The sequence below is a fragment of the Oncorhynchus gorbuscha genome, linkage group LG13 (genome assembly GCF_021184085.1).
Source record: "Oncorhynchus gorbuscha isolate QuinsamMale2020 ecotype Even-year linkage group LG13, OgorEven_v1.0, whole genome shotgun sequence".
Lineage (NCBI taxonomy): Eukaryota > Metazoa > Chordata > Actinopteri > Salmoniformes > Salmonidae > Oncorhynchus > Oncorhynchus gorbuscha.
In genome coordinates, this window is record NC_060185.1 from 80,152,981 (window position 1) to 80,179,433 (window position 26,453).

The following is a 26,453-nucleotide window of genomic DNA, read 5'->3' on the forward strand; positions in this document are numbered from 1 at the left end:
GAATTGCTGCAAAGAAACCACTACTAAAGAACACCAATATGAAGAAGAGACTTGCATGGGCTGAGAAACACGAGCAATGGACTTTAGACCGGTGGAAATCTCTCCTTTGGTCTGATGAGTCCAAATTGGAGATTTTTGGTTCCAACCGCTGTCTTTGTGAGACGCAGAGTAGGTGAACAGATGATCTCTGCATGTGTGGTTCCCACCGTGAAGCATTGAGGTGGTGGTGTGATGGTGTTTTGCTGGTGACACTGTCAGTGATTTATTTACAATTCAAGGCACACTTAACCAGCATGGCTACCACAGCATTCTGCAGCGATACACCAACCCATTTGGTTTGCGCTTAGTGGTACTATCATTTGTTTTTCAGCAGGACAATGACCCAACACACCTCCAGGCTGAGTAAGGGCTATTTGACCAAGGAGAGTGATGAGTGTTGCATCAGATGACCTGGCCTCTACAATCACCCGACCCCAACCCAATTGAGATGGTTTGGGATGAGTTGGACCACAGAGCGAAGGAAAAAAAGCCAACAAGTGCTCAGCTTATGTGGGAACTCCTTCACGACTGTTGGAAAAGCATTCCAGGTGAAGTTGGTTGAGAGAATGCCAAGAGTGTGCACAGCTGTCATCAAGGCAAACAGGGGCTACTTTGAAGAACCTAAAACATAAAATATATTTTGATTTGTTTAACACTTTTGTGGTTACTACATGATTCCATATACGATCTTTCATAGTTTTGAAGTCTTCACTATTATTCTACAATTAATGAGTAAGTGTGTCCAAACTTTTGACTGGTTCTGCACAAACATAGTATACACACACACAAATTTGTACATATCATTTTTTGGTTCATTTTGATAAACTTGAATACACGTTGTTGGTTTTCAAGTCAATTATACCATGCTAATTTCAAGTCTATATTTCTCAAAAAGATTAAGTTAAATGTGAATATTTAGGACAGTTAGTTGGCTAAGTTGATCTGTCTTTTTGGAACCACCCCCGGGTAATTTGACAGCGTAACCCTCTAAGTGGAACGTACCATGGGTTGCTGCATGCCCAGGGCCTGGTTCTGAGCCTGGGTACCGGGGGGCTGGGCCGACGCTACCTGCTGTTGTTGTTGTTGCTGCTGCTGTTGTTGTTGAACTTGTTGGGGCTGGACCTGTTGTTGCTGCTGAACCTGTTGCTGCTGCTGAACCTGTTGCTGCTGCTGCTGAACCTGTTGCTGCTGCTGCTGAACCTGTTGCTGCTGCTGCTGAACCTGTTGCTGCTGCTGCTGAACCTGTTGCTGAACCTGTTGTTGCTGCTGAACCTGTTGCTGAACCTGTTGCTGCTGTTGAGCCTGCTGCTGCTGTTGTTGTTGCTGAGCCTGCTGCTGCTGTTGTTGTTGCTGAGCCTGCTGCTGCTGCTGCTGCTGTTGTTGTTGCTGAGCCTGCTGCTGGGCCTATAGGGCCAGGGACAAACACAGGAAAAGAGCAGGGTTAGACCATAGTACAACTATACAGGAATTCCAACACTGACTATGATGCTAGAGCAGCAGTGGGCTAATAACAGCCCATGGGATGTTATTAGGGTTGATTATTTTGAGTTGCAAAAAAACACTCCAGGCCTCTCGAACATCTAAAACTAGATAGAAAGTATGTAGAAATGGGACCTATATTCTTTCAAATAACAGCCCTTTTTCTGGCCTGTAAATAGACTGAAGAACAAATCGGTCCCCCACAAAGAAATCTGTGTGGCCCTCAGTTGAATTTCGAAATCCCATGTGGCCCTAGAGCCAAACAAATTTGTCCACACCTGTGTTAGATCATGAGGTAAAGCATTGAATGAATGTTCAAGTGGTTATGTAGATATATAGCACATTGAGTGGCAATAGCAGTACATGTGTTGTTGCAATAGTATTGACCCACTGTTCCATGTTGGTCTGTAGTGTTAGAGATTGTTAGTAGTATTTAGACAATTAGACAAAGCATACTCTGAGTGCCTGCTGTCTGAGGTACTGCTGCTGTTGCTGCTGGGCTTGTTGCTGCTGGGCCTGCTGTTGCTGCTGCTGCTCGGCCAGCATCTGGTTTGGTCTCATGCCCGGGTGGACCCCCATGTGGCTCAAGGGCTGCATGACGGGAGCTGGCTGGATGGACTGGTGGGGAAACCTGGAGATGGTGGAAGAGAGACAGATTCAGTGGACCGGTACATCATCAATGTTTCATAAATACACCACTATATCTTGAATAAGGTCACTATTGTCCAATAGTGCTACAGCATGGAACAAAGACGTGTTCTGTGATTGCACTGTCCAATGTTCCCATCTACCTCATTAAAGTAAATCAAGAGTCCAGTTTAAAGGTGGGACTGACTGATAACGCTGTATCCAGATACTAGGCCGTGATGCTAAATGTGACATATTTAAGGCCTTGATATGTGCAAGAAAAAGGAGTGAAAAATGGAACCCCATGAACACAATATGAGCTAAAAGTAACCTAAATATCCATAATAAATGGACAGTAGACAACCCTGTGCTATTGGAGTGTATTGTCCACACACCCACCCCTCTGCAACTCCTCCCTCCTGCCCACCTTGGTGTGTTCTGCATGGTGTGTGAGTAGCCCGGTGCCTGCTGGTGAACATAGCCGCTGGGCCTCTGCCTCAGAGAGTCCACCACGGCTGGGTTGGCCCCCGGGTGGCTGCCCTGGAAGCCCTGGTTCCCATATGATGGAGGGACTATACCACCCGCCTGAGAGGGGTGTGGCTGCATCCCAATGTGGGAGCCGTACGTGGTATATCCCTGGGAGATGTTCTGCACATGGAGAGGGAAACCAGAATGTTCATGAAAATAGGACCAATATGTAGGGAGGAGATGGGTAGAATATTGATGATCAGGAATAGAGGACACTGGTTTATACATGCAGTCAATTTCAGAGGTGGAGGAAATATAAGAAAACAAGTTCTACGGATTCATCGGGAAAGAAAATCACATGAAATGTTGCTGAGAGTGTCTCATCTGAAAGACTTGCCTGGCTTGGCTGCATGGAGCTGTATTGTTGGTTAGGCGTCATCTGCCTCATCTGTGGTCCTATCATACTCTGGTTCTGAAAATTACAAGAGACAACAGTCATCCTCCGACGTTGTCTTAAAGCAATGTGCTGCTTTTTACACCTGAAGGCCAACATCTTTTTTCTCCACAGGGAGTGAATTCCAACTCTAACTTATCAACATGTCCTGCGTACAACGAAAGCCAGGTTCAAGGTCCTATTCTGTGAGCATGTTAATAACACTTCTAGAAAACCCCTCAGGCACACTGTGGTAGATCCAGTCCAGAATAACCTCTGTACTCACTACTGTCCCCTTCCAGTGGAGTCTAGTTACTGCACACTCACCAGTCTGACCTGTAGCTGCTGGCGAAGAATCTGACCCTGCGGAATGTTGGGTTGGGGCTTGTAGCCCATCGGATACTGCTTGTCCATGCCCATCATGCCTGGCATGCCACCTTGCATGCCGGGCATCATGCCTGGGTAGCTGGGCCGCGTGGGCATCATCTTGCCCATTTGAGGGTTCCGGGCTGGTCGGTACGGGGTGTCCAAACCAGGGCCTCCTGAAGGGGAAAAAGATGAGCGTTATAATGTCAAAATTCCAAATAGCTTCAACACAGTCCCGGGGGAACTACAAGGTTGCAGGGTTTTGCTCCACCCCAGCATTAAAATCTAGTCCTGGGCTGGAACAAAACATGTCACATTCAAAGGTCATGAGAGCAATACAGGTTTCCAGAGTGTTTTGTTTCTTGATAGTAATGTAAAAACGCACTAGTAATAAATACAACAGGGCCTGTATTCATCAGTATCGGAGTAGGAGTGCTGACCAAAGATCAGGTACGCACCCCCGCTGTCCTTGTCATCTTATTCGTCATGATCTATAAGGCAAACCTGATCGTGGATCAGAACCCTGATTTTAGACAATGATAATGTTGGCACTGACCTGGAGGCAGAGGCTGGTTCTGGGCATACATGCCCATGGGCTGCGGGTTGTAGCCTATCCTGCTGTAGGGGTGGGCCTGCTGGCCCATGAGAGGGTCTGGGGGTATACACGTCCCATACGGCAGTCCACCCTGGGTACGGGTCACATAGTCCTGGAGAGAGGAGAAAACATGCATCTTCTATGAGACACGCTACTTGTATAGAACGGTAATATGTGGGCCTCGCGAGTGGCGCAGCAGTCTAAGGCACAGCATCGCAGTGCTAGAGGCATCACTATAGATCTGGGTTCGATACCGGGCTGTGTTGCTGCCAGCCACAAACCGGGAGACTCATGAGGCGGCGCACAATTGGCCCAGCGTCGTCCGGGTTAGGGGAGGGTTTGGCCGGCCGGGATGTCCTTGTCCCATCATGCTCTTGTGACTCCTGTGGCGGGCCGGGCAGATGCACACTGACACAGTCGCCAGTTGTACGGTGTTTCCTCTGACACATTGGTGCGGCTGGCTTCCGGGTTAAGCGAGCAGTGTGTCAAGAAGCAGTGCGGCTTGTCAGGTCGTGTTTCGGAGGACGCATGGGTCTCGACCTTCGCCTCTCCTGAGTCCGTAAGGGAGTTGCAACGATGGGATAAAACTGCAACTACCAAATAGATATCATGAAATTGGCGAGAAGGAGGAGTAAAAAGAAGAAAAAAAAGGGTCATATGTGCAATAACATCATCATCCAGCTTTTGGACCCTTAGAACAAGGCCTTCAAATCCCTCGTCAAGATGCCACGCATGAGTGCTTAAAGCTATGAGTAACTTTATATTTCTAGATCTTGCCTAGGTAGAATACATGACCTGTCCCAGTGTTGGACAGGACCTGTCCCAGTGTTGGACAGGACCTGTCTCACTAACCTCAGTTTTGTTGGACAGAACCTGTCACAGTGTCTCACTAACCTCAGTCTTGTTGGTGGACGGTGTCTTCTTCTTCTTGGTCTTCTTCTTGGTTGAATCGGACGACACCGCAGGGACGCTCTTCTCTGGCTTCACTGGCTCTGCCATCTTCTTCTCTGGTTCCTGGGGCGCGGGCGTGGGCGGCTCCTCATCCTCAGGGGGCAGGGGAAGGGGCTCCAGATAGTAACTGCGCGGCTTGGGCTTCAGGTGGGTGTGGTAGAGGAGGAAGCGCTGCTGTTCCTCGAACTTGGTCACCTTACGGTCCACGCGCACCGTACCAAACCAGCCCCAGGAGAGAGGGGCCGAGTGCTTGAGACCCTCGAACACATCCCACGGAGAGATCTTCTGCTTAGTCGACACTTGGAGACCCTGACGGAAAGGAGGAAGATGGTTTTACATCAATAAAAATTACAATTAGTGGTGTTGCCACAAATATCTCCTGACAACTACGATATTGAGATGCAGGAAAATTAAACAGACATGGGTTAAAATACTATATGTTTTCAGAAACTTTGAGCATTTGAAGGTGCCTGGACTGCATCTAGACAGAGTGTATGGTTTACAGTTTTGGGACTATTCCATTGGTTCCACTTCACCAGGTAATCTCAATCAAGAATTTGAACTAAAACCCAGGTCTGCTATTTAGAGAAGTTACTGAAGACATTCCTAGTGAACAGCTGAAAGACAAGATTTTATGAAGAACCGTGTGGGCCAAAATGTCAATCTCAATACTGGTGACAGAGAAACAGTCATATAGGCAACAATTGAGTTGAAAATGCCTTCAAAGGCTCAGAGCTCATAGTACTGTACCTCCTTCTCAAAGCCAGCAATCTTGTTTCCCTTGGTGTCAATAAGCGAGCCCTGTGGTTCACACGTGATGACATCACGGGTCTGCTTGGGCAGAGGGAGCAGCTGCCGCACCTTCTCCAGACTCTCTGACTGCCGGTCACCCAGCTCTTTCTGCAAATACACAACATTTGAGTTGTTGATACCTTTGAGCAGAGAATGAGACAAAAAGAATTTCATTGAAATGTTTCCTAGCATTGAACGTAGTTTGATTCAACTGAATTCTAGGTGAGTGGGGACCTCTTGTGGCGAGCACAGAGCATAACACCCTTCTATTGACCTCAATACATAAAATACAAATGGTGGAATACTCTGCTACATAGGACATACATTATTATATATTCCACATAACCACAAGTATGTGGACACCTGCTCGTCAAGGATATCATTCCAAAATCATGGGCATTAATATGGAGTTGGTCTCTACTTTGATGCTATAACAGCCTCCACTCTTTGAGATGGCTTTCCACTAGATGTTAGAATATTGCTGCAGGGACTTGCTTCCATTCAGCCACAAGAGCATTAGTGAGGTTGGGCACTGATGTTGGGTGATTAGGCCTGGCTCGCAGTCGGCGTCCCAATTCATCCCAAAGGTGTTCGATGGGGTTGAGGTCAGGGCTCTGTGTAAGCCAGTCAAGTTCTTCCACACCGATCTCAACAAACCATTTCTGTATGGATCTCGCTTTGTGCATGGGGGCATTGTCATGCTGAAACAGGAAGGGGCCTTCTCCAAACTGTTGCCTCAAAAGTTGGAAGCACAGAATCATCTAGAATGTCAGTGTATGCTGTAGCAATAAGATGTCCCTTCACTGCAACTAAGAGGCCGAACCCAAACCATGAAAAGCAGCCCCAGACCATTAATCCTCCTCCACCAAACTTTACAGTTGGCACTATGCATTGGGCAGTGTGTGTTCTCCTGGCATCCGCCACACACAGATTCGTCCGTCGTACTGCCAGATGGCATTGCTCATGGTGATCTTTGGCTTGTGTGCGGCTGCTCGGCCATGAAAACCCATTTCATGAAGCTCCCGATGAACAATTATTGTGTTGATGTTGCTTCAAGACAGTTTGGAACTCGATAGTGAGTGTTGCAACTGAGGACAGACTATTTTTACGCATTTCAGCACTGGGCAGTCCCGTTCTGTGAGCTTGTGTGGCCTACCACTTTGCGGCTGAGCAGTTGTTGCTTCTAGATGTTTCCACTTCACAATAACAGCGGTGCCATCCTTTGACGGTGGCACGTTGAAAGTCAGAGCACTTCAGTAAGGCCATTCTACAGCAATGTTTATCTATGGAGATTGCATGGCTGTGTGCTCGATTTTATACAGCAAGGGTGTGGCTGAAATAGCCGAATCAACTCATTTGAAGGGGTGTCCACATACCTTTGTATATATAGTGTACATCCAGTGTGATGTGTGTGATCTTACCCGGAGCTTCTTGACCAGGTTCATATAAGCCCTCTTGTTCTCCTCCATGCTGCCCTGAGAGATGCTAGACATGTCAGCAGCCAGCGTGCCATTAATTAGCACACTCAGCATGTCTAGTACCGTGGTGAAGAGCTCACTGAGCGAGAGAGCGAGAGCGAGAGAAAGAGAGAGAAAGAAAGAACAGGGGGGAGCGAGCAAGTGGGAGGGAGGTAGGGAGAGAGAGCGAGCGGGAGTTGGAAGAGAGAGAGAGGGAAGGGGGGAAATTATACAGTGATGCATTACACGGTGACATTACAATAACAACAAATGAACACATGAAGTTTAAAATGTGTGAGCAGTTGTGTTGTGACTTACTTGTTGGACTGCATGTCCACTGTACCGCTACTAATGATGTCGAGGAGTAGCACTGCCCACTCCGTGGTCTGCTGTGTACTGCGCTGTACCGTGTCAAACATCCCACCCACCTGGACAGCAAAGATAACACATCCAATTTCTTTTTAGTATGCATGAAAACTCAAAGGGAGAGAGTAAAAAAAAAAAACATTATAATAATTTGATCTCTACATAGTTTAAATGGATAAAACAAGTGTTCTGTAGCAGTAAGTAAATGGGTTTAATCCGTTTACAGACGTACTTTCTGTTAAGTTCATGTTTTAAGTATCCCTATATTTCTGTTATTACGGTGCTATCACTCTGTTATTAGTAAGCCTGCGCCGGAGTCTCACTGTTGATGGACCTGGCCTGAGTGCAATGGCAACCATGTACTGTGGAAATAAGGTTTAGTAAACGTTGTTAAACTGGAACCTAGTCGTAATGTCATTTTAAGTTAACACTTTCCAATCCTTCCTAGTGAGGAATTTCTGTCCCCTTAGATACCATCTGGTCCAAACTGATACAAGTGACCACTTCCAGGCATGACAGGGATAACATGACGATGGTGATGAAGAGCCCTCACCAGATTAAGCCGCAGCTTCAGCGCCTCATGCATCATCTGCTTGGCCTTGCAGTCGTCCTGGTACTGGTCCTCCCGCCAGTTCGTTACAATCTGGAAGATGGAAACGCAGCCAATAGCCGCAGTCAGCATGAGACGGCACATTTAGCCAACATTAAGCACACCGAGGGGGGGAATCCTAACATGAGATGTACATTTTTACACAAAAGTGTGTTCATTGATGTCAACGGAATCTTCAGTTATGCACACAGATCTCAAGTTGGGATTTGGGTCTAATAGAGGTGAGGTGGGAGAAGACAGGGGGAGTTGTCTGACGACTCCAGCTGAATTCTTCCGCTGCTCTATGTTAGCTACATACTTCTGTCATTTTGACGTCACTTCAACAATGTCAGTCTGACTGTTGTACAAAACAAAGTCATCAGTGATTGGATTATCTCTAAGTTATCAGAGTATTAAAACCAATTGGATTTTCAAACCGCTGCTTTACCCACATGTGTTCTGGCTCTGGCCCAACCCATCAATTTCTGGGAGCAATCGGAAAAATTAGAATGTGTTTGTATTCTAGAAATCGTCAGGGAGGTAACCCCCGATCCAGACTCATTGCGGAAATGAAACAAACTTCTGTGGGTGTGGCGTAGGATTTGGAGTTTGGGTAGACAGGAAAATGGAGGAGAGGCTGTGTTGAGTGTTACCTGCTGCACCTGGCTGTAGAGAGAAGTGAGGAGGCCCTCCCTCTGCTCATCCTGGCCTTTTAGACAGGTCAGCACCAGAGACAGGAAGGGCTGCTGGCTCAGCAGAGACATGCTGGAAACAGACAAAAGTGTAAGGGCAATACATCCACCATCAATTTGGGAATATTGAAGCTGGGGCAAAAATGTTATCATAATTGCATCATAATTATGATAACATTTTTGCCCCAGCTTCAATAATAACTCCTGCATCCAATTTGTTTTTAGTATCTAACGCAGATTACCACGCTTTCTGGATGAAAGTACAACCATGTTGACAAAATGAGCATTATCGACATGACCCAAAATAGTCAGGGTGAGTCATCTGACCTCTTCTGTTTCTGCCGGTCTCTCTCCTTGCGTGAGGAGGACCCCAGATGCTGGCCCTTCTCTAGCTCCTCCCCTGCCGCCTTCAGGACGTGGCCCTGGACCGAGGTGGGCAGCTTGGCTATCAGTGGCGCCACCAGCCACACACCAGACCGCTCAGACGAACTGGGGGGAACACAAAGAAAAATAATAAGCTGTTACGCTGAGGTTAGATTTCACCAACAATGAGAAAGCATGTTTGATGATTCTTTAGCTTAGGGGTAGGAAACTAGATTCAGCCACGGGATGATTTGTGTCACAGCGGATGGTCGGTGGGCCAGAACATACAGTGGGGCAAAAAAGTATTTAGTCTACCACCAATTGTGCAAGTTCTCCCACTTAAAACGATGAGAGGCCTGTAATTTTCATCATAGGTACACTTCAATTATGACAGACAAAATGAGAAAAAAAATCCAGAAAAATCACATAAGTATTTGGTCACCTACAAACAAGCAAGATTTCTGGTTCTCACAGACCTGTAACTTCTTCTTTAAGAGGCTCCTCTGTCCTCCACTCGTTACCTGTATTAATGGCACCTGTTTGAACTTGTTATCAGTATAAAAGACACCTGTCCACAACCTCAAACAGTCACACTCCAAAGTCCACTATGACCAAGACCAAAGAGCTGTCAAAGGACACCAGAAACAAAATTGTAGACCTGCACCAGGCTGGGAAGACTGAATCTGCAATAGGTAAGCAGCTTGGTTTGAAGAAATCAACTGTGGGAGCAATTATTAGGAAATGGAAGACATACAAGACCACTGATAATCTCCCTCAATCTGGGGCTCCACGCAAGATCTCAACCCGTGGGGTCAAAATTATCACAAGAACGGTGAGCAAAAATCCCAGAACCACACGGGGGGACCTAGTGAATGACCTGCAGAGAGCTGGGACCAAAGTAACGAAGCCTACCATCAGTAACACACTATGCCGCCACTATGTGTCCCCCTGCTTAAGCCAGTACATGTCCGGGCCCGTCTGAAGTTTGCTAGAGAGCATTTGGATGATCCAGAAGAAGATTGGGAGAATGTCATATGGTCAGATGAAACCAAAATATAACTTTTTGGTACAAACTCCACTCGTCGTGTTTGGAGGACAAAGAATGCTGAGTTGCATCCAAAGAACACCATACCTACTGTGAAGCATGGGGGTGGAAACATCATGCTTTTGGGCTGTTTTTCTGCAAAGGGACCAGAACAACTGATCCATGTAAAGGAAAGAATGAATGGGGCCATGTATCGGGAGATTTTGAGGGAAATCCTCCTTCCATCAAGGGCATTGAAGATGAAACGTGGCTGGGTCTTTCAGCATGACAATGATGCCTCTACTTTGTGTGTAAAGTAGAGGCAAAGAAACCCATGCGCAGAACGTGATTCAGATCTTGAGCTCTGGTGAAAAGGGATTCATGGGGGCGCGAGGGGGAGGTTACCTACAGTTCCGCAGTCTCTGCCTATTTTTTAAAATGGGAGGGAGAATTTATAAAGGTCACACATACACACCTCAACACTGGTTTCTTGCTTGGGTTGTTGCTGTTGGAGGCAGAACCGCCGGCGCCGGCTGACCCGTTCCCTGAGAGGTTGGTGGAGTTCATCTCCGCTGACTTCTGGAACACCTCGATAGTGGCCTTGGCGATGTTCTCCAATAAGGAGTACAGCTCCTGCAGGGAGACAAGGAAGACGAGTTCGTCCAATTAACCTCAATCACAGGGAATTGATCCCTGAACAAGATGGCTGCCATTATCACCACATTCTACAGTTATGAAGGGTTATGACATAATCCACTATCTCAATGTACTTCATTGAATCAAAAGGTACACTTGAAATTTACAGATGGATTGTATTCTAAATCAATATTTTATTGAGAAAAAAAACAAAAATGCTTAATTGTGCCTAGATGGCAGTGTTGTGAGTGTTTTCAGGAACTTACAGGACACTGGAGTCTGGTAACTTACGTTGTTCGTACTCTGCTTGATCATAAGCTGCAGCTCCAGGGATGACTGTCTCATGGTCCACTGGTCCATGTTCTAGAGGCAGGAGGATAGGACACCACTTTTAGACATGTATATAATACAATCATCTTCAAGCAGTTAAATAGTCAGAGACCTTTAGCTCCACTCTCCCTGTAGTGCTGCTTTAGTCAGCAGATGGCAGTAATGTCATTCACAAACTCAGAACACTCATATACCCTAATGTGGTCTGCTGAGCTAAGGCAGGGGTTCAGAGACAGTTCACCCACTGATTCATTCTAGCACCCACAACCCCCCCCCCCTATTTCTAATGAATGTGCCGTGTGAGTCTTTCTGCTGTGCTCTCAGCCATCCCCAAGGATCATCTAGGGCTGACACTGATTCACTTACAACTTGCCTTGATGGCTTCAAAAAACCATTTCAAAGCAATTTCCAGAAAAAGCTTTTAGGTCATACATCTGCTGCCCTTGATGGAAAAGTGAAAAGTCTACTCTGCCCATGAGAAGTGCTGTCTGTTGCCAGGGCAACATTCAGCGCAGACAGAAATGTAATGTTTCTTTATTCTACATTACAGAAAGGCATGTTTGTTCCACAAAGTTTTTATCTGAACGTTCCACAACAGGGCATAGGGCTTGTGTGGGCTGACCTGGAGGATGTGTTTGATGCGCTGCCTCTGGGGGTTGTCCCCCTCCTCACTGTCCAGCTGGCGGTGGGGGTAGCAGATGAGCTGCAGCAACCGCTGGGCCTGGATGTTAACCAGCACCGGGTCCTGCAGGGCACTGCTGTCCTCCGACAAGGACCTGAGACAGCGCTCGCCCACCCACTCCTGACAGATGATAGCAGGAGAGATGAGTGAAGAGAGAGAGATCACCAAGGGGTATATACTGAACAGGGTTTGGGTTAATTCAGTTTTCAATTCAGTCAATGCAGAAAGAGAATCTAAATTAAAATCATAATTTGAAAATTCCTTATTGTATCATATGAAGAAAAAAATATATTCACTACATCAATTTAAAAATACTTTGAGTTTTCCACTGTACACAATCTGTCTACAACAGCTAGGCAAACACTCCTTTAATTTATGGTAAGAGCAAATTGAGATTTACAATGACTGCACCTGTCGACATTCAGCAACTACCACTAGACAATGTGCTTCTCTGTGGAAAACAGAAGTACTGGTCATGACTCAAGTTTGTAATTGTTGGTGTTGTGGAGGAAAATAACAGACTAACGGGTGGGGGGGGTCAACCTTGCCTCATGAGAGCAGAAGTGACCCGTTTTCAAAAGTTATCTATCGGAAAGGATTAAATGCATAGAAATAGAGTGCCAATACCAGAGAAGGGGTCAATTACATTTCAATTCAGGAAGTGAACAGAACTTCCAGTAGCTTTCAATTTGAAAAATGTGAATTTCAGTTTACTCCTGGGTTGACTGAAATTAAACTGTATGAAATGGACATTACTGCATTCGGAAATATGCAGCTTCTGGTGTGAGGGAAAAATGTAAACCTGGTGTGAACGATAACCTTCTTTCTCATGTTCTCACCTGTTGGCAGATGCTCTTCAGCACATACTTGGCGTACACGTCCAGGCTGGCCGTTTCTATGGAGACGGTGCGGCCGCCCGACTTCTTGGAACCCATGTCGTCTTCGGCGATGTCATCGAGGGCGGCGGGGTGAGAGAATCCCGATCCCTTCAGTTCTGCATCGCCTAGAGAGAGATGGAGATAAAATGTTACAAAATATATAACTTAAGGGTTATGTGGTCTTACTGGTGACCAGTTGTAATTATAGTTATTAAATGTCTATCTATTACATCAATCTAATCACATTCAATTGTCAAAGTGGACTTATATGCAACTTTAAGGACAAAGTAATAGCATAATACTGAGAGTTGTACCCAGCATAAAGACTGCCTTTAGGACAGCAAAAACAGCTCCAACCACTATGCTGTTCTGTGAGGCAGCCAGAAGGTGACGGTCACACGACGACCGGATCCCAACAGAAGATTTATCTGCAAAATATAAAATTGTATCTTTAAAACAATCATTAAATCAATTAATTAATTCATTAACATTTGCTCCGATGTGGGTTCAAATGGGTGTGGGGAGCCGGGGATTGCTGTGTGTGTACCTGACTTGGCTCCATCCTGGGGGCAGGGGTTGCGCTGGGGGGTCTTGAAGAGGTGCAGCAGGATCCTGCAGGTCAGACGGGCTCCGGGCTCAGAGTCCTGCTCACTGCAGGCTGGGGGGAGAGACAAACAGAGAGCAGTAGAAAGGTAGGTTAGAGGGGCACACACACACCCTCAACAAGGAATCTGAAGGGGATTAAAACTGCTTTAGCAAAGTCACATTTTTCAAATTTAAACCAAATTCTAATACATAATAAATGGGCCAGTATGACCAAAAAAATAGACTTTACACTAACAGCCTTGAGCTTCAAGTTGTCAAGATGACATGGCAAATGAATAACACAGCCAACTACAGAGAACAGAAGCGCTTGAAAAACTTGGAAGGTGTCCTAAATTGACTTTCAAGGAGTACCAAATACTAAGTGCCATTTTCAGAGCCTGGCTGCGAAGGAGTGTCGCCAAACAAGAATTCGAACTGCTGGCTGAGGAGGAGAAGGGAAGGGTGGAGGGGGTTGTCTGGCCGTACGTGTGGTAACTAACGCCCACAGGGGACTTTAAAAACAGGCTGAATGGGGCCTTGTCCCCTGAGCAAGGGGCAGCCTTGACTGGCCACAGCACATGTGCGTGCGTGTGCACACAAACTGCAGAGTGGGCTCAAACACATTGTGGCATTTACCTCCCTCTCAGACAGACAGAAGTAAGCAATGCATTATGGGGCAGGGAGTTCCTTCCATTCAAGCAGGGCAGGCCTCGGTGTACCATTCAATCATTTCTAACAGGACCTGTTGGCTGGGTAGCTAGGCTACATTAAATATAGATCCTGTAGAGAAACTTGAGAATCTGTTAGTTAAAGTCTGGGTGGTATTCATTGGGGCATGAGCTTGAAAATGTTTTCCAACAAAAAGTGAAAATGTACATTTTAGGGCTGGGCGATATGACAATATATATCGTGTGACGATAGACCTTTTTCTATCGTTTCATATTGTGCTCTATAGTTTATTTCGTTGTGTCGCAAATCACACTCTTTACGGCAATATTTTTCGTCAATTGGACGATGCTTTGCGTTCTTCCACACAAATTTGTAAAACAAACAAACATGGAACTGTGTGACACAGAGCTCGTACCTAAAAGAGAGGCAACTTCGGTCGCATGGACGTGGTTTGGGTATGAAGTCTGACACAGACCAGAAAACTGTGCACTGCAAAATATGCCGGAGGCCGGTCCCGAAAACAGGCTGAAACACCACTAACCTATTTTACCACCTACACAAGAATCATGTAAAACAGAGAGTCTACGGATAAGACCCCAAAAAGTACGGTCGAGTGCTCAAAACAAACCCTCGACTCAGACATTGCAAGAGGCTTTTGCCCGCGGCACACCATATGGCAAAGAATCACGAAGATGTAAGGAGATAACAGCTGCAGTTACAACTTACATATGCAAAGACACGGCCACAATTTGCACGGTCGAGAAAAGGGTGTTTCGTGAGCTGGTGCCAACACTCGACTCAAGGTACCAAATGCAAAATGATGTGACACGTATTAATGCCAAAATAACATAATAAGCAAGCCCCCCCCCCAAATATATATTTTAGACCTACATTTATTTTATTTGCAACTGTAGTTGAAGTGTTTTCTATTTATACATACATATTTGTACATGCTTAAGTTAAAATTTGCACAGGTTCTAAATTTGAAAAATAATAAAATATGAGTAAGTACCTCTATTTGTTAGAGTATAATTCAAAATGTAATAAGAAATAGGCCTTTACATGGTCATTTCATATAAACGTTCATTTAATTTACAGAAAATGTGCTATATTGTGATATGTATCGTTATCAGGATGAGATTTTGGCCATATCACCCAGCTCTAGTACATTTCTTATTGGACAAGTCCAGGTAGTCCCTCAATGTTTCAGTTCGTTTTCTTTCATTTGATGCCTAAGAACAGGACCCTGGCTACGGGTCTGGGGCTGACAGAGGAGCTCTTACCAGCGTTGAGGAGGGAGGGGATGGCTACGCAGCGAACCAGGTCCTCCAGAAGAAGACACTGGCGGGCAATGAGGATGGCTACGAAGGTGGCCAGAGAGTCATGGAAGGAGAGATCGCTGACCTGAAACGGAAGAGAGAAGGAAACAGAGAGGAAATGTTCACACTTGATGTGGACTGCTAATTATTGGAATGTAACTGTCAGTGTTCCCCTCTAACCTGTGCCTCTCAGAGCCTGAGTGAGCAACGCACATTAATTGGTGCAGAGAGAGAGAGGCGCAAGGCTTGCAAGGTCTGTGTCTGCTGCGAGTGTGAACACTCACGTCCACGTTGCACAGGAGGTCATTGAAGCCACAGTTGCCGTTGTTGGAGGAGCAGCAGAGGGCTTTGAGGACGCCCAGCCACTCAGCACTCAGAGAGCGACAGTAGGCAGTCAGCTCCGCACATAGGATCCCAATGTCATTCACCCTGCAGAGATAGACATTAAACTCGTAACACCTTACTATTGAATTCAGGTAAGATACCTGGTAAGTTGACAGTTACTAAGTAAAGAATCCTGTATTATTTCAATGCATCTGGACGTTTCAATAATTGATTGTTGATAATGGTTTTATAGAAAAACAATGCTTGCCTCTCGGGGTCCCTGTGGTCCACGCACACGTCCATGAGCACGTTGCAGACGAAGCTGTAGCGGTTAGCGGGGCTGTCATTGAGGATCTTACCCACCATGCTGTGGTTGAAATTGTGGGCCGACGGATTGGCGATGGCCTCCATCATGAACACAGGGTCCCACAGCATGTTGGAGTCAGACGGATCAATGTTACAGTATATGGAGTTCTTCACCTTGGAGCAGAACTCACTGGACAAAAGAGGGAGAGAAAGGCCACCGTTTAGTTCTCCTATCATTATATGGCTACCATGTGGGGAAAAATATTTTAGTTTCAAAACAATATTAGCATGCAACATGACTTGGTCCCCTAAAACATCACAGAGAAACTACAGTATACAAAAAAACTGCATTAAACAGTTGCTAGTCCATGTTTATGTTTTACCTGAAGATCTCTCCAAACTTGCTCTTTAGGTGACAGCAGGAGGTATAGAGGTCGTACAGGTAGGCGAGGATGCAGCGCTCGGCTGAGGAGCAGTCGGCTGGGTTCACCCCCGACTTCACCACAATGCGTAACCTGGTCAATGAATAGTAGTCAAACACAATGCAAAACAACAAAGGACAGAAATCTTTCTGTACTAAATGAGTTGTAGAAGATAAGTTGAATTGAGTGCAGGATACAAGGGTACCAATGGAATAGTCCCAAAAGTGCACACTTCAAAGTATTTGAGGGGCATATTTGATTTAGCTACATTTTTTTATGACCCAGGTCTGTAAAAAAAACAGAGGCGGGTTTATTGGCAGTGAATAGATTAGGTACCCGACTGTTTCTGCATCCAATAACGCAATGTTATTGAATAGCACCCCCAGGCTATAGAGGTGAATGGTTAAGGCTTGGATAACATTAGCATCCAGGCTATAGAGGTGAATGGTTAAGGCTTGGATAACATTAGTACCCAGGCTATAGAGATGAATGGTTAAGGCTTGGATAACATTAGCATCCAGGCTATAGAGGTGAATGGTTAAGGCTTGGATAACATTAGCATCCAGGCTATAGAGGTGAATGGTTAAGGCTTGGATAACATTAGCACCCAGGCTATAGAGGTGAATGGTTAAGGCTTGGATAACATTAGCACCCAGGCTATAGAGGTGAATGGTTAAGGCTTGGATAACATTAGTATCCAGGCTATAGAGGTGAATGGTTAAGGGCGCGGCCAAATTGGACCGTAGATTTTATCCATATCCGTGATTTCCAATAATTTCTCAATGAGAGTCGGTCAACAAACAAAAAGTTCAGGTAAGTTGAACTTTTGACAGGCCAACGGTTACATTAGCCAATTAGAAAAGAGGAGCACGCACACAGACCAAAATTCACCCTTTCTAATTTGGTGTCCGTTCTCCACGGAACAGTCTGGCTAAAGCCTAATGGTTAAGCCTGTAAGACATACCCGTCAAAGACCTGTGCCGTCTGCTCTGGGTTGAGGATGAGGCAGGAATGGTACCTCCTCAGCACGGCCACGATGCACAGACACAGACCTGTGGTATAGCTACCCACCAGACTGGATGACTTGAGCAGCAGCTCTGCCTCCACCAGGCTCAGCTCATTCAGCAGCTAGATACACACAAATGCACGGGAAGAGACAGAAGGTTAGTTATAGAAAGATGATTCATACAAATGATACTACAGGGGGAGAACAGCAGTAAACAACCACTAACAGAAACTGGTGAGAGAGAAGCAGACTCTAGGCTCTCACCGACACCATTCTATATACTTTCGGCCCGTCATTGGACACTGTGCTATCTAACCTCCAAACGAGCTTCAATGCCATACAGCACTCCTTCCGTGGCCTCCAACTGCTCTTAAATGCGAGTAAAACCAAATGCATGCTTTTCAACCGATCGCTGCCTGCACCCGCATGCCCGACTAGCATCACCACCCTGGATGGTTCCGACCTTGAATATGTGGACATCTATAAGTACCTAGGTGTCTGGCTAGACTGCAAACTCTCCTTCCAGACCCACATCAAACATCTCCAATCGAAAATCAAATCAAGAGTCGGCTTTCTATTCCGCAACAAAGCCTCCTTCACTCACGCTGCCAAGCTTACCCTAGTTAAACTGACTATCCTACCGATCCTCGACTTCGGCGATGTCATCTACAAAATGGCTTCCAACACTCTACTCAGCAAACTGGATGCAGTCTATCACAGTGCCATCCGTTTTGTCACTAAAGCACCTTATACCACCCACCACTGCGACTTGTATGCTCTAGTCGGCTGGCCCTCACTACATATTCGTCGCCAGACCCACTGGCTCCAGGTCATCTACAAGTCCATGCTAGGTAAAGCTCCGCCTTATCTCAGTTCACTGGTCACGATGGCAACACCCATCCGTAGCACGCGCTCCAGCAGGTGTATCTCACTGATCATCCCTAAAGCCAACACATCATTTGGCCGCCTTTCGTTCCAGTACTCTGCTGCCTGTGACTGGAACGAATTGCAAAAATCGCTGAAGTTGGAGACTTTTATCTCCCTCACCAACTTCAAACATCAGCTATCCGAGCAGCTAACCGATCGCTGCAGCTGTACATAGTCTATAGGAAAATAGCCCACCCATTTTCACCTACCTCATTCCCATACTGTTTTTTATACTGTTTTTATTTATTTATTTTTCTGCTCTTTTGCACACCAATATCTCTACCTGTACATGACCTGATCATTTATCACTCCAGTGTTAATCTGCAAAACTGTATTATTCGCCTACCTCCTCATGCCTTTTGCACACATTGTATATAGACTGCCCATTTTTTTTCTACTGTGTTATTGACTTGTTAATTGTTTATTCCATGTGTAACTCTGTGTTGTCTGTTCACACTGCTATGCTTTTATCTTGGCCAGGTCGCAGTTGCAAATGAGAACTTGTTCTCAACTAGCCTACCTGGTTAAATAAAGGTGAAATAAAAAAATAAAAAATAAATAAAAAATAAGAGTAGACATTAAAGGAAATATTACTGTATAACTATGAGAAGTAGAATTAAATGCTGTGATTATATGCCTTGACATTAGAGACAAAGCTATACCTGAATGGCAAAGTCGATGAGGCCACTAATGTTAAGGGAGTACTCCATGAGGTCAAAGATGAACTGGATGTGCTGGACCAGGGGCAGGTGATAGGACATCCCTAAGGCAAAGCTGGTGATCTGTTCCAGAACATTCCTGGACACCTAGTCAGAGAGAAGGCCAACAGGATTATTACCTCTATACAGTAGTGATGTGCAGTTCGCTAACAATGAGTTAATTTGGAACAACTCTTTTTACTGACTTGAGTCCTTTTTTCCCCCTGAGTAACTAATTTGTTTGACCTGCTGGTCGCAATGAGTCCTACAGCAGGATTAATACATGTTCCTCCGGCTCAGCGGCTCCAGAGACGTGCTCCGACCACCAACTGTCGGTCATATGCGTGCAGGACAATAGGTCATGAGCATAGAGAAGAAAAAAACATGTTTAGACAGTAGCGGTGGGTGGGTAAAGTCACTGGGAAGGACAAGGCCAAATGATCGCAGGCATCCCTCGTCTTCAATGCTACGGGCGGTAACAATGTCAACTCATTTTGGACCAGACAGCATCAGATAGATGGCCAACACGTAGAGAGACAGAGGGGTGCTGTTTCGCTCGCTCAGATGCTTCCTCCTGTGAGATACATTCAGCCTCTTGCGAATTGAAGGAAAATTATGAAACAGATAGACGAAAGATACATTTTTTAAATTGGTACATTTTTTGTGGGAAGCCTGGCTTCCCGGTGCATACATGAATACACACCACTGTGTTTAGAACTGATAATTGATCGCATTGGAGCAAGAATGACTGCAATTAATTGATTATTGAATGTTATGATGGACACAGCTTTGAAGAACCAAAAGCCTCAGCCTCTGCTCAACAAACTCGAATCATTTGGGGGGCTTCAATTAGCGAACGACTGTGTTTATTACCTTACCTTGGCCAAACACTACACCACGCATATGTTTTTGTCTCATCAATGTGATGTACAGTATGGAGCGAACAACAGAGCAGCGGAAGAATTTAATGTGAGTTGTCAGGATACTTAATTACCCTGACAGTAGTCAATGCATTCCGCCAAGAGTATTTCACAATCTAGTCTGGTTGCGGCCACAACTAGATCTTGTTTCAAAGTTATCAATAAATAATTGTATTTGTATGCCTAGCAATCAACCAATATACATAGTTTAAAGCACACATTTACAAGTCTGTCACAAATGACAGCTCCAATAAGCCCCCTATGGTGAACGCCATGCTCGTAGAATCATGATCAGGCTTGGAAATGTACTTTTTGGTCCAACAGCCACTGTGGCAAGTAGATTTTAAAAATCTACCAGCCACTCAGATTTTTTTTTACCAGCCCAAATATTTTTTCTCCATAATTATACCAACAACAAAAAAACAGATGAGCATGCTTACTAATAAGAAGTAAATGGGGTTATATAGCTTCATTTAACTTTTGTGACCTGCATCTTTTAACCAATATGTTAAAACAGATAAACAGTTTTACAACTGAACATCAAGAATCAACAAAGTGCATACCCTGCCACAAAAAAACGGAGTGATGCAGCTTATTTATTATTATTAGTTTGGGGATCTACGCTGATATTTTTTGGGGGAGTCATCCATGCTCAATCAAGCACAATTATAAGGTGAGACAATGTTTTTTATGTCAGATGGCCCTTTAACAAGGGTCAGGCCGTTACCATATTAATTTGGGCACTTGCTTGTCAGTGATAAAAAGAAAAGAATCTCAGACTGCAGCAGACAGTTAAAGTAAACTCAAACTAACATTGAAAAACCAAGCGTGTGAACAGAACGATGTAACTGGTCAAGAAACACAAGGACAAAGTCACACTTTAGTAGCCTTTCTTGACAATTTGACCAACATTTACATGTGGGCTTTGGATTTTTCAAAACCGTTTCCAAATGCTCTGTGACCACCCGCCAACTTGGCTGGTAAAATATAAATTCTACCAATGACAAAATCTACCCGCATTTGGCAGATGTTAATTTCCAACCCTGATCATAACTCTTTTGAGTTTTCAGCTCCATCGTTCGCGGTAGGGGGTCCTGTGTGCTTCGTATTACTGACTCAAATTAATGAAATTAGTCAAAAGATTGGTTATTTTGACTGAACGAGTCAAAAAGGCTTGTCAGTAAAGAGCCAAACTTCATCAATACTACACAGGCCTAAAACATAACCGAATATCCATAAAATTGTATACTCCAGTAAAGTCATTGAAAAATCAGTTTGCCGTTAAAGACATTGTTTTATGAGAATCATTTAACTGTACCTCCAGAAGAATTGAATGGCAGACATATCATAAGTATCGATTTTATACCGAATAACTTGAAGATTCCAATAGCAGGTTTTGGAGCACACTTAAAACGATGTGGGGGGTGGGTCTCACTTGAGAGGTGACCTGGTGCTGATCAAAATGGGAGAGGTGCTGGAATTTGGAGAAGATGTCCTCTGCTGTGGGGAAGGCTTCAGGCTTAGTCCTCTTCCTCTTCTGTCCTTCCTCTCCTCCTGACAGAGAAGAGACAAATCAAAGTCGTATTAAAAAATATATACAACACATCATGTAAAGGGTTGGTCCCATGTTTCATGAGCTGAATTAGATTCAAAACATGTTTCATACGCATAGAAAGCTCATTGCTGTTGGTGAGCATTTGTCCTTCGTGCTGGGGACAGTAAAAGGCCACTCAAATGTATTCAGATTCCCCCCCCTTTTCACATTGTTACGTTACAGCCTTATTATAAAATGTATTAAATAGTTTCTCATCATTCTACACACAATACCACATAATGACAAAGAGAAAACTGTTTTTTAGAAATGTATTAAAAATTAAAAATACATACATTATATACACTGCTCAAAAAAATAAAGGGAACACTTAAACAATACAATGTAACTCCAATGTAACTCCAAGTCAATCACACTTCTGTGAAATCAAACTGTCCACTTAGGGAGCAACACTGATTGACAATACATTTCACATGCTGTTGTGCAAATGGTATAGACAACAGGTGGAAATTATAGGCAATTAGCAAGACACCCCCAATAAAGGAGTGGTTCTGCAGGTGGTGACCACAGACCACTTCTCAGTTCCTATGCTTCCTGGCTGATGTTTTGGTCACTTTTGAATGCTGGCGGTGCTTTCACTCTAGTGGTAGCATGAGACGGAGTCTACAACCTACACAAGTGGCTCAGGTAGTGCAGCTTATCCAGGATGACACATCAATGCGAGCTGTGGCAAGAAGGTTTGCTGTGAGGCGTGGAGCATGGAGGCGCTACCAGGAGACAGGCCAGTACATCAGGAGACGTGGAGGAGGCCGTAGGAGGGCAACAACCCAGCAGCAGGACCGCTACCTCCGCCTTTGTGCAAGGAGGAGCAGGAGGAGCACTGCCAGACCCCTGCAAAATGACCTCCAGCAGGCCACAAATGTGCATGTGTCTGCTCAAACGGTCATAAACAGACTCCATGAGGGTGGTATGAGGGCCCGACGTCCACAGGTGGGCCAACACCGTGCAGGACGTTTGGCATTTGCCAGAGATCACCAAGATTGGCAAATTCGCCACTGGCGCCTTGTGCTCTTCACAGATGAAAGCAGGTTCACACTGAGCACATGTGACAGACGTGACGGAGTCTGGAGACGCCGTGGAGAACGTTCTGCTGCCTGCAACATCCTCCAGCATGACCGGTTTGGCGGTGGGTCAGTCATGGTGTGGGGTGGCATTTCTTTGGGGGGCCGCACAGCCCTCCATGTGCTCGCCAGAGGTAGCCTGACTGCCATTAGGTACCGAAATGAGATCATCCTCAGACCCCTTGTGAGACCATATGCTGGTGCGGTTGGCCCTGGGTTCCTCCTAATGCAAGACAATGCTAGACCTCATGTGGCTGGAGTGTGTCAGCAGTTCCTGCAAGAGGAAGGCATTGATGCTATGGACTGGCTCGCCCGTTCCCCAGACCTGAATCCAATTGAGCACATCATGTCTTGCTCCATCCACCAACGCCACGTTGCACCACAGACTGTCCAGGAGTTGGCGGATGCTTTAGTCCAGGTCTGGGAGGAGATCCCTCAGGAGACCATCCGCCACCTCATCAGGAGCATGCCCAGGCGTTGTAGGGAGGTCATACAGGCACGTGGAGGCCACACACACTACTGAGCCTCATTTAGACTTGTTTTAAGGACATTACATGAAAGTTGGATCAGCCTGTAGTGTGGTTTTCCACTTTAATTTTGAGTGTGACTCCAAATCCAGACCTCCAATGGGTTGATAAATTTGATTTCCATTGATAATTTGTGTGATTTTGTTGTCAGCACATTCAACTATGTAAAGAAAAAAGTATATAATACGAATATTTAATTAATTCAGATCTAGGATGTGTTATTTTAGTGTTCCCTTTATTTTTTTGAGCAGTGTATTTAGACACTTTGCTATGAGACTCGAAATTTAGGTGAATCCTGTTTCCATTGATCATCCTTGATTGGAGTCCACCTGTGGTAAATTCAATTGATTGGACATTATTTGGAAAGGCACACACTTGTAAAAGGTCCCCTAGTTGACATTCCAAGTCAGAGCAAAAACCAAGCCATGAGGTTGAAGGAATTGTCCGTAGAGCGCAGAGACAGGATTGTGTCGAGGCACAGATCTGGGGTAGGGTACAAAAACATTTGTGGGATTGAGGGTCCCCAAGAACACAGTGGCCTCCATCATTCTTAATTGGAAGAAGTTTGGAACCACCAAGAATCTTCCTAGAGCTGGCCGACCTGCCAAACTGAGCAATCGGGGAAGACGGGCCTTGGTTAGGGAGGTAACCAAGAACCTGATGGTCACTCTGACAGAGCTCCAGAGTTCCAAGGACAACTTTTTCTGCAGCACTCCACAAATCAAGCCTTTACGGTAGAGCGGTCAGACGGAAGCCACTCCTCAGTAAAAGGCACATGATAGATTGCCTGGAGTTTGCCAAAAGGCACCTAAAGGACTCTCAGACCATGAGAAACAAGATTATCTGGTCGGATGAAACCAAGATTGAACTCTTTGGTCTGAATGCCGAGCGTCACATCTAGAGGAAAACCGGCACCATCCCTACGGTGAAGCATGGTGGTGGCAGCATGTTTTTCAGCAGCAGGAACTGGGAGACTAGTCAGCCTTGAGGGAAAGATGAACAGAGCAAAGTACAGAGAGATCCTTGATGAAACCCTGCTCCAGAGCACTCGGGACCTGACTGGGGCGAAGGTTCACCTTCAAAAAGGACAACGACCCTAAGCACACTGCCAAGAAAATGCAGGAGTGGCTTCGCAACAAGTTTCAATGTCCTTGAGTGGCCCAGCCAGAACCCAGACTTGAACCCGATCAAACATCTCTGGAGACCTGAAAATAGCTGTGCAGCGACGCTCCCCATCCAACCTGACAGAGCTTGAGGGGATCTGCAGAGAAGGGAGAAACTCCCCAAATACAGGTGTGCCAAGCTTGTAGCGTCATACCCAAGAACACCCGAGGCTGTAATTGCTTCAAAAAAACCGAGGCTGTAAGGTACTTCAAAAAAGTACTGAGTAAAGGGTCTGAATGCTTATGCAAATGTGTTACGTTTTATATATTTTTTAAATTTCTAAACCTGTTTTTGCTTTGTCATCATGGGGTATCGTGTGCAGATTGAGGGAAAATATTCTACAATGGATTAAATGTCACATTCAAGACCTTTCACTTTCGAATGTTCACATTATAATGACAGTGTTCAAACGGCTTAAAATCTAAAAAGGAACAGAGAAGGTTATGCAAAGCACAAGGGAAATGGCCTTGTAACCAGAAGGCCATCTGCTCAACTCCTAAGCAGGAATATGGCTGAACATAAATGACTTGAATAACATAAGAAAAAATCCCTTTAGGCTGCATAATTATAACTTCTCAAATCCCCCTTGTTAATGTCACATGCTAAGAGAGATAAGATGAGTGGCAGCAAATTACAGCTACTAGCATAGAAATTGGACAGGGTGGAAATGAATATTGAATATAGGATGTTAGCCCTGGAGTCAATCGTCAAAAATCCTGTGTTCAATAATGAAGAACAGAGAGGAAAGAGTGTTGGAGAAGAGATAAAGGTTTCTGAGGAAAGTTTTCAAACTTGGGAAATGTTATTGAAGGGATCAGATGGAGGCAGATGTAACAGCAGACTCTCTCAAATGGTACCCTATTCCCTACATAGTGCACTACTTTAAGTAGTGGGAATAGGGTGCCGTTTGTGATGCAGTAAAAACAGGCACAGCGTCCATCAAAAACAAAGTTAACAAAATAACGTCTCACTGCAATCTGCTCAAACAGTATCTGTAATGTGATAGACAGGGGGCACATCTGCTGAGAGTTGTGGGAATATACAACCTCACTCAATAAATCTATGGTTGCGCGTCACGACTGGTGCTCAAATTCATGTCAAAGCCTGGAGTTTCCAGAACGAGCATAGTCTTTCTCTCTACGTGAACAATTCTAAAAGCAACAGCAGAAAGAAACTGACAGGCCATATTGCTCCGGGGAAAACAGAAGGCCCATAGATGAGGTCATTAAAAACAAGAGTCAAATAAGAACTGGAACTAGTACTGTTCTTACCGGTCTCTGCTGTGCTTTTGCGGTTGAGCACCTTCAAGATGTCTTTGGTGATTTTCTTGATGGCGTGCCTCGCTTCGTCTCGCTGCTTGCCCACGCCGTAGAGCACCACCAGTCGCTGGTTACACTCGTGACTGGCACTCTCCTCCTAGGGACGATGACAAGTCAGTCAATGTGTGCACTGTGCATTATGTCGTGGAGGTAGTTCACATTGCCTGAGATCTGAGGACTTAGGCCGGCACTAATAGCTAATGCCTAGACTTTAGCTCAGAATGCTATCGTGGTCTACAGTTGCACTGATGACCCAGATTGAATTCCATCTGCGTGTCAGAGCTGAGTCAAAGCCTCTCTCAGGGCTGCTTACCTGGGGGATGGGGAAGTGGGTAGCGTATTGGATGTGGCGGGGTTGCTCGTACACCAATGGGAAGGCAGGATCCAGGGCCTTGTCTTTGCAGGCGCCCTTCCCTTCCTGTTCCGGGGCAGGCTTCTCGGGAGAGGGGCTGCCCTTTGACTCACAGTGAGTGGGGGGAGAAAACATCTACAAAAAAAGAGAAAAAAGAGACAGCTCAAGTTAATAGGGCTGCACACAGCACACGGTCAATGGGACAGTCTGATGGAGCACAGGTAAGAATACTATATAGTTGTGCCAGGGACAATATTCACTAGTACACATTAGCTGCCCACTTCTACTGGCATGATGCATATACACCTACCTCATCGAAATTAGCGCTCGAGTTGTGATCGATCTCCATTAACTCGGAAAGACCAGTGTCCTGTATAAAGAAAAGTACACATTTCATTCCAAAATCAATTCAAAAGCAGTGAGTAACTACTGATGATACATTGTGGACACTAGCACAGCTGCCACCACATAACAT

At 45.3% G+C, this 26,453-nt stretch overlaps 1 protein-coding gene across 1 annotated transcript in view; it reads right to left on the reverse strand.

Annotated features, from left to right (window-relative positions):
• Positions 1–26,453, reverse strand: part of med12 (mediator complex subunit 12) — a 44,576-nt gene that overhangs the window by 3,657 nt on the left and 14,466 nt on the right. The window contains exons 14-42 of the mRNA XM_046295892.1: positions 26,289–26,348; positions 25,940–26,113; positions 25,579–25,723; positions 21,379–21,497; positions 18,988–19,131; positions 17,357–17,520; positions 16,354–16,485; positions 15,933–16,160; positions 15,625–15,769; positions 15,305–15,425; positions 13,315–13,425; positions 13,082–13,195; positions 12,729–12,892; positions 11,830–12,009; positions 11,169–11,240; positions 10,717–10,874; positions 9,182–9,343; positions 8,816–8,927; positions 8,127–8,216; positions 7,526–7,635; positions 7,172–7,307; positions 5,709–5,858; positions 4,902–5,267; positions 3,969–4,119; positions 3,374–3,588; positions 3,011–3,085; positions 2,573–2,793; positions 2,020–2,149; positions 1,042–1,302 (exon numbers count right to left, since the gene is read on the reverse strand). Of these exons, the coding sequence (XP_046151848.1) occupies positions 1,042–1,302; positions 2,020–2,149; positions 2,573–2,793; positions 3,011–3,085; positions 3,374–3,588; positions 3,969–4,119; positions 4,902–5,267; positions 5,709–5,858; positions 7,172–7,307; positions 7,526–7,635; positions 8,127–8,216; positions 8,816–8,927; positions 9,182–9,343; positions 10,717–10,874; positions 11,169–11,240; positions 11,830–12,009; positions 12,729–12,892; positions 13,082–13,195; positions 13,315–13,425; positions 15,305–15,425; positions 15,625–15,769; positions 15,933–16,160; positions 16,354–16,485; positions 17,357–17,520; positions 18,988–19,131; positions 21,379–21,497; positions 25,579–25,723; positions 25,940–26,113; positions 26,289–26,348 (4,410 nt within the window). The remainder of the gene's footprint in view (positions 1–1,041; positions 1,303–2,019; positions 2,150–2,572; positions 2,794–3,010; positions 3,086–3,373; positions 3,589–3,968; positions 4,120–4,901; positions 5,268–5,708; positions 5,859–7,171; positions 7,308–7,525; positions 7,636–8,126; positions 8,217–8,815; positions 8,928–9,181; positions 9,344–10,716; positions 10,875–11,168; positions 11,241–11,829; positions 12,010–12,728; positions 12,893–13,081; positions 13,196–13,314; positions 13,426–15,304; positions 15,426–15,624; positions 15,770–15,932; positions 16,161–16,353; positions 16,486–17,356; positions 17,521–18,987; positions 19,132–21,378; positions 21,498–25,578; positions 25,724–25,939; positions 26,114–26,288; positions 26,349–26,453) is intronic.